The sequence below is a fragment of the Berghia stephanieae genome, chromosome 10 (assembly GCF_034508935.2).
Source record: "Berghia stephanieae isolate SIO BIC M18660-M18661 chromosome 10, UCSD_Bste_1.3, whole genome shotgun sequence".
Taxonomy (NCBI): Eukaryota; Metazoa; Mollusca; class Gastropoda; order Nudibranchia; family Aeolidiidae; genus Berghia; species Berghia stephanieae.
In genome coordinates this window covers 44,013,740-44,021,239 of record NC_088369.1, presented here as the reverse complement: position 1 = coordinate 44,021,239, position 7,500 = coordinate 44,013,740, and the positions used below count along the sequence as shown (strand labels likewise).

Genomic DNA, 7,500 nt, shown 5'->3' with positions numbered 1-7,500 from the left:
TAAACTCTCTCTCTCTTGTTTTTTTCTAGTTTCTAGCAAATATATTCGTCCCCACTCCGATCTCAAATAGTGTCTAAAAAGAATAAATAATTAAAAAGCAAACAAACAGAAATATTCAGAGAGCGACCAAATGGTCAGATAGAGGAGAAAAAAAACAACAATAATTGCTTTAAAAATAAAAACAATAATTGTTTTAAAAATAAAAACAATAATTGTTTTAAAAATAAAAACAATTTAAGAAATTCATGCGCAGAAACGGAACATTTACATAAAGGTTTAGCAAACAAAAAACTCTAAGGTTTAGGTCAAAATATAAAAAAAAAGAAAGAAAAAGAGAGATTTCCCTCGGAGCAGGGAATAGTGTTAACAATAATAATAATAATAATAATAATAATAATAATAATAATAATAATAATAACAATTATAATAATAGTAATAATAATAATAATAATAATAATAATAGTAATAGTATGATAATAAGAGTATTAATAATAAAAATAATACTATTATTGATAATAATATAATAATGATTATGATGGTAATAGTAATAATAATAACAAATATTACAATTATTATTATTATTATTATCATTGACCAAAACAAAAAAAAAAAAACAATAATAGATCTAGAGCAAATTAAATAATGAAATAATATTATCGGAGAAATAAAAATTCAACTGATTAAAAAAAAACTCTTGCTCGGAACTCGGAACAAAAGTGAAAACAATGAAAATCAATTGGGAAGAAAGAAAGAAAAGTAAAAAGATAAAAAAAAATAAGGGGGGGGGGGGGGGGGGGGGGCGGTCGCGACTGGGTCGAATCTGTGCAGCTAAAAGCTGTAAAATGAAAGGTGGCCTTACCCACTGAGCTGCCTGTCCACACCGCTATCGGAATATTTTAAATTCATATATGAGCTAAACATATTTCCACCATTTTTGCTTCCTTGTTTTGGTACGGTAGTTATTTTCATCTCTGATTCGAATAAAAATATGTTGTTGGATCTAGTTTTGTGGACGTGTGATACTAAATTGTATTGTCTTGTGCGAAGCAGACAGGAAAATAACAGGTGTGGGTTTTGGGCTTTGGGGCGAACAACACCATGGCCTAGGAATTCGTCCGCGACATAAAAATTATTCCCGGTCGTCCCCAAAATTGTGGCCAGAATGAGCAAATTATAGAAACAAGAGATGATCAATAAAGTTAACAGGTAGGTAGGTAATGAAAATTTAAATGGTTGGTGGACTATGAACAGATTTGATGATTAACAACTTTCTTCCTGGTTGAAAATAAAAAGTCGAATTGCCAGTTTGACGTTTTCAGATCAAAGTAACAAAAGAAATTTCATTGATCCATTTGCTTTAAAATATTTTTTTTAAAAGAGCTGGATTTGACTATTTACTTTCATCTTGTGTTGAATATCACTTGATATATTAACTGTTTTGGGACACAACCACTAGTATTTTTTCCAGAATATTTGGTATTTTTCACGCCTAGTTTGGCATTTTGCATAAAATCTTTCTGCCCACTTGCTACATGCCTCTGGGGATAGTATCCCAGACAGGTGTCTGGGGATAACAAAAATTGGTTATCCCCAGACACCTGTCTGGGGATAACGAATTTTTATTATCCCCAGACAGGCGTCTGGGAATAATGACAGCACTGTGACTGTGACTGTGACTCCATCTGGAGACTTTTCGCCGAGACGCCACTTTTGACAATGACAACTATAGAGATATTATTTATTTTAATTTTATCTCATGTAAAAACATAAAAACTGAAATTGTGAAATCTTGGGAGACCTTCCGAAAGCTCTTAGCCCGAAATCTCCTTTTTTTTTTTCTATCTCGGCTCTTGTGTGTCGTCTTAACCCTCTTCCAAATCTGTTACATATAGAATTTAGAGAAATCTTCCGCACCTATTGGGACGGGACAAAACAGTCCCGTTGTGTCCCAAGCCGTTGTGAAATGCTACAAAATCAACGGGACAGGACTGTCCCAGTCCCGTGTTCATATCGTTTGTGATAGTAGAAAAATATAGCAGACTTCCGCACTAGGACAAAAAAGTCCCAGACTTGGCAGCGCTGTGTCAAAATTGAAATGCCTGTCTTTATTTTCTGCATCCCTACTACTACTGCTACTACTACTACTACTACTACTACTACTACTACTACTACTACTACTACTACTACTACTACTACTACTACTACTACTACTATTTCTACTGTTGCTTCTGCTGCTGCTAATGCCACTAATATATTAATACCTACATCCCTTACATTTTGTATTTATTTCCAATTCCATTGTATTTATTTTCCAACAATAGTCCACACTTTATTTTAGTTCACTGTCTTCTATACTGCATTACACAGTTCCTATCCGCCTCCCCTCTTTTGACATAATTAAGTACGCACCTTTTATAAATTTCTATTGCTCTGTTTTAATTCGCGCTTCCTCATAAAGTAGCATACAATTTCCTGCCCATCAATGTTTTTGTTTATTCATCTTAACAACGCCACTACCACATTATCTCATTCGTCTGTAGTTTTTAATTCATCATGTGTTGATGAAGGGGAATCCCGAAACGTCCATTTATCTGTTTTCATATATTAAACTGAAGCTTACATTCAATTTCACAGTTATGATTTATTTATTTATTTAAATTCTGAATATAAAAAAGCAAGAACAATTCAAAAAATAATTCTATGTGACGAAACCACGTACAGAAGGCATAGCAACATAAACATTTTCGGCAATTTAAAAACGTATGTTTATAAATATAATTTAAGAAGTGTCACACTTTGTGACACAGCAGTATCGTGTCTAAAACCGGTCGCACATCTATTCGGTAACTTGTGGGATCAATTATCTTTATCGTTATTTATTTCGGGAATTTTCAATGAAAATATTTTTAAGTAAGTCCTTCTGAGCCACTTGGACTCATTGTAAAACAAATTAACTCCTTTAGAGCCTTGTAGCCAATGGTGCAGGAGTTATCCCGGTTTCAATAACGTGAAGCGGACAATTAACGTATTTGTTTGAAAACTTTTGAACAGGACGCTAGTCTATCGCAGATTACTATCCCAGCTTGACAGGTACCCTTTTACACCTGAATAGAGGGGGTGATTGGAGTACATTTTCTTGCTCTAGAAAGTACAAATTGGCTTCGGTCGGAATCAAACACAGAACCTCTGAGTCCAGAGTACAACGCGCTAACCATGGGCCATCTTGCCTCCTAAGCTTATAAATCCGGAACATATCCATGTTGCTGTAGCGTTGAGCAGACAGATAACAGTTTAAAATTTTTAAAAATAAAATTCCCTTTTTCATCCCATAGGGGAAATTTTTCTCGAGGGTCTATTCCAAGGGAAGACTGGAATAACCCAGGCGTCAGCCGCAATGCAGCGCCGCAAAATGAGCTAGGCGAGGTGACTTACTCAAGGCAACACAGCGCATCAGCGGGTGATCGAACTGATGCCTTGCGGGTACGAAGCAAAGACCGTACCACCGAGCCATGCTGACTTTCTATTATCCTCTTGAATGATGCTAGTCCGTCAAAGATTACTTTCATCAGCGAACTGGTACTCATTTGCACCTGGGTAAAATGAGGTGATTCCAAGAAACTCATTTTAAGATAAGATCGGAGATCACCATAGAGTCTACGGAATTGACCCTTAAGTAATCTTTGAGTCATTAAAGGATGCACCCAATATTGTTTTCTCTTTCAATTTGTCTTTTTTTTCCACGTAGTAAAGCACAGAAATATGCAACCCCTATTTCATCCATTACTAGTAGTAGTAGTAGTAGTAGTAGTAGTAGTAGTAGTAGTAGTAGTAGTAGTAGTAGTAGTAGTAGTTGTAGTGTAGTAGAAGTAGTGGTAGTTGTAGTGGTGGTAGTAGTAGTGGTGGTAAGTAGTAGTAGTAGTAGTAGTAGTAGTAGTAGTAGTAGTAGTAGTAGTAGTAGTAGTAGTAGTAGTAGTAGTAGTAGTAGTAGTCGTAGTAGTAGTAGTAGTGTTGTTGTTGTTGTTGTTAGATGTAGTAGTCGTAATAGTAGAAGTAAGGTAGTAGTAGTAGTTGTAGTAGTAGTAGTAGTAGTAGTAGTAGTAGTAGTAGTAGTAGTAGTAGTAGTAGTAGTGGTAGTAGTAGTAGTGGTGGTAGTAGTAGTAGTAGTAGTAGTAGTAGTAGTAGTAGTAGTAGTAGTATTAGTAGTAGTAGTAGTAGTAGCAGTAGTGTAGTAGTAGTAGTAGTAGTAGTAGTAGTAGTAGTAGTAGTAGTAGTAGTAGTAGTAGTAGTAGTAGTATAGATAGTAGTAGTAGTAGTAGTAGTAGTAGTAGTAGGAGTAGTAGTAGTAGTTAGTAGTAGTAGTAGTTGTAGTAGTAGTAGCAGCAGCAATAATATTACTCTTGCTATAAGAATATTTCATGATTATATAAATGTTATGTAAACAAATCCCATTGTACAGTGTAAAAAATCATTATCGTCATGTCGTATCTTATGTTGATTCATAAAATGTGAATTATTAGAGTTGTACCAAGGACTTATTTTTTAAATTATTAATTTATAATTCAAACTATTAAATAACTAATCTATTAATTAGAAGATTTTACATTATTATTATCACCATTATAATTATCATTATTATTATTATTATTATTATTATTATTATTATTATTATTATTATTATTATTATTATTATTATTATTATTATTATTATTATTATTATTATTACTATTATTATCATTATTACTATCATTGTTTGCCTTGCTTTATTACTGATTTTATTTACTTGATTTGTTGATGAAAATATTATATTCTTGTATGAGTTATATTGACAATTGCCTACAAATAAACTTTTGAATCTTGTAAAAAAAAAAAAAAAATAAAAAATAATGCATCCGCGCAGGTGTGTCCCGGGACAGTCCTGTCCTAGTGCGGAACCCCTTTTGAATAGAAGTTTTCTCCAGTGGCACAGGACAAATTTGTCCTGGGACAGTTTTGTCCTAGTGCGGAAGGAATCTTAACGGTACATTTTTTCCTCCTAGCCCGAAATTTTTTTTAATCTCGACTCTTGACATGTGTGTCGTCATAGTCATAACGGTACATTTTCTAATGAGAATGAGTGGCACCATCTAATCATTACTAGCTAAAAATATTATTGCACTTGCCTAAATCATTTAGTATCGATAAGCAATGGTTTTAAGAGTTATTGAAAATTAATATTAACTTCATTCCCCTCACTATAATGAGTTTACATGGCGGTGACATCGTCAAGGAAAGCATAAGATTAATTTTGGTCAATTTGAAATTCTGGTTCCAGATGTATAGATTTTTACCTTTATTGAAGAGCTGGGTATTTTTCGAAAGTGTTGGGAGACCTTCCATAAGCTACTACATCCCAAGTATTCTTGTTCTAGTAGGGGGTTTGGGAGGGGGGAAACTTTTTTTTTTTTTTTAAAGTCTCCCCCCCTCCCAAACCCTCTACACTAGAACTTCTAGTAGGGGGTTTGGGAGGGGGGGGGGGGGGAGACTTAAAAAAAAGTTTCCCCCCTCCCAAAACCCCTACTAGAACAAGAATACTTGGGATGTAAAAGCTTATGGAATGTCTCCCTGAAAACAAGATGTAACGATTCGCTTGTTCAGATTGCTTTAGAATTTTCTTTTAATGTTGGACAGCAAGAAGTCCAAGATTATGTTGGTATTTAAAATGTGCATCAGATGTTGGACAGTAAAAATTCCAAGATTATGTAGGTATTTAAAATGTGCATCAGCTGTTGAACAGCAAGAAGTCCAAGGTTATGTTGGTTTTTTCAAACGCTCTTTAGATTTGCCTTTGGATGTTTGTCAGAAAAAGTCCCAGATTATGTCAGTTCATTAAATGTGCTTCAGATGTTGGACAGCAACAAGTTCAAGATTATTTTTGGTACGTCTTTAGAATTTCCTTTAGATGTTGGACAACAAGAAGTTACGGATTATGTTGGTTTTTAAAATCTGCTTCAGATGTTGGACACAGCAAGAAGTCTCAGATATTGTTGATCTTTCTCGAAAATGTCCTTTGGATGTTTTTGGTTTTAGATATTTGCAGCAAAAATGATATGCATGATTGCCATTTTCAATGTGTTTAATCATTGCCATTTTCAATGTGTTTAATCATTGCCATTTTCAATGTGTTTAATCATTGCCATTTTCAATGTGTTTAATCATTGCCATTTTCAATGTGTTTAATCATTGCCTTTATATATTTAATTTGTTAACAAAAAATTATCTGCATTTGTTGATTTTCATTAATTACACATTTCCACAACAAAGTTCGGTGGCCTGTGTCACTTGTATTTGTATCATATAAAGCTGCTATGAAATACTTTCTTTTAACCTTTTCAGGTCAGACAACTTGCTAAGGTTACTTGTATGCAATGGACAAGAAAACAGGGACTGACAAGGTGAGTTTTCAGTGATAAATTATGGATTAGCTTGAATGGACTTTGATATCCTAAAATTCCAATCAAACAATTGATGAAGTAAGTGGGTTGATTTGCTATAAACATGCAAAAGTGTGCGGCTATGTGGTTTAGTGGTATGGCACCTGCTTTCGAATCAGAAAGTCCTGGGATCGAGCATCGCTCGGTGCATAATTGAGTCCTCGAAAAAGGCTCTTTACTCACATTCTCTCATCGTATTCAGGTTTAAAATGAGTACCTGGCCGTTAGCAGCGTTGCCTATGTCTGAAAAAAAAAATTATAATATCGCCTAACAGGCGTCAAGTCTGTTCAAGATGTTACGTGTTGCTGTTGGTCAGGCACCCCTTGTAAAGCGTTTTGAGCACGTTTAGTGGATATTGTGCTATATAAAATCTCAAGTTTATTATTAAACATTCACAAGTAATGTGTCAATTATTTACATTTAAATCCTATGCCTCCTCCCGTATCTACCTTCAATTTCAGATGAACATTTCATATCATATGTTACAGTGAATGACATATTCAGTCGGGTGGTGAAAATGTTTGAAATGAGATATTGCCAAGTTTGGTTAGAAGGTCAATTTTTATCAAAAATGAGTTCCTTTCATAAACGATTAAATCAACCCTTTTTGTACATCTTCAGGAAATATCAAAGCTTAATTTCACTTCTAAATATTTTTTACAGCTAGTCAAGTTGAAAAAGTATGAAATTTCATGCACTGTCACATATTGCAATTGGCTTTTTATTATTATAATCAAACATGATTTGGAAATTACACTCAATTTAGCTTTTATATAGTGCAATATCCACTAAACGTGCTTAAAGCGCTTTAAAAAGGGTCCCTGACCAACAGCAACACATAACATGTAGATCGAGACATGACGCCTGTTAGGCGATATTACATTTTTTTTCCCGACAGAGACAATGCTGTTAATGGCCAGATACTCGTTTTACACTTGAGTATGGTGAAAAAATGTGAGTAAAGAGTCTTTTCCAAGGACTCAACTATGTGCTGAGAGCGAGGCTCGAATCCAGGACCTTCCAATCCAA

General features: G+C 34.3%; 2 protein-coding genes across 2 annotated transcripts in view; both read left to right on the top strand.

The window, feature by feature from the left end:
- Positions 1-7,500, top strand: part of LOC144955846 (uncharacterized) — a 340,128-nt gene that overhangs the window by 316,736 nt on the left and 15,892 nt on the right. The gene's annotated exons all lie outside the window — the stretch shown is intronic.
- LOC144955945 (uncharacterized) overlaps positions 1-7,500 on the top strand; it is a 13,146-nt gene that overhangs the window by 786 nt on the left and 4,860 nt on the right. Inside the window, exon 2 of the mRNA XM_078886206.1 lies at positions 6,373-6,431. Coding sequence (XP_078742332.1) covers positions 6,405-6,431 — 27 coding nt within the window. The 5' untranslated portion in view covers positions 6,373-6,404. The remainder of the gene's footprint in view (positions 1-6,372; positions 6,432-7,500) is intronic.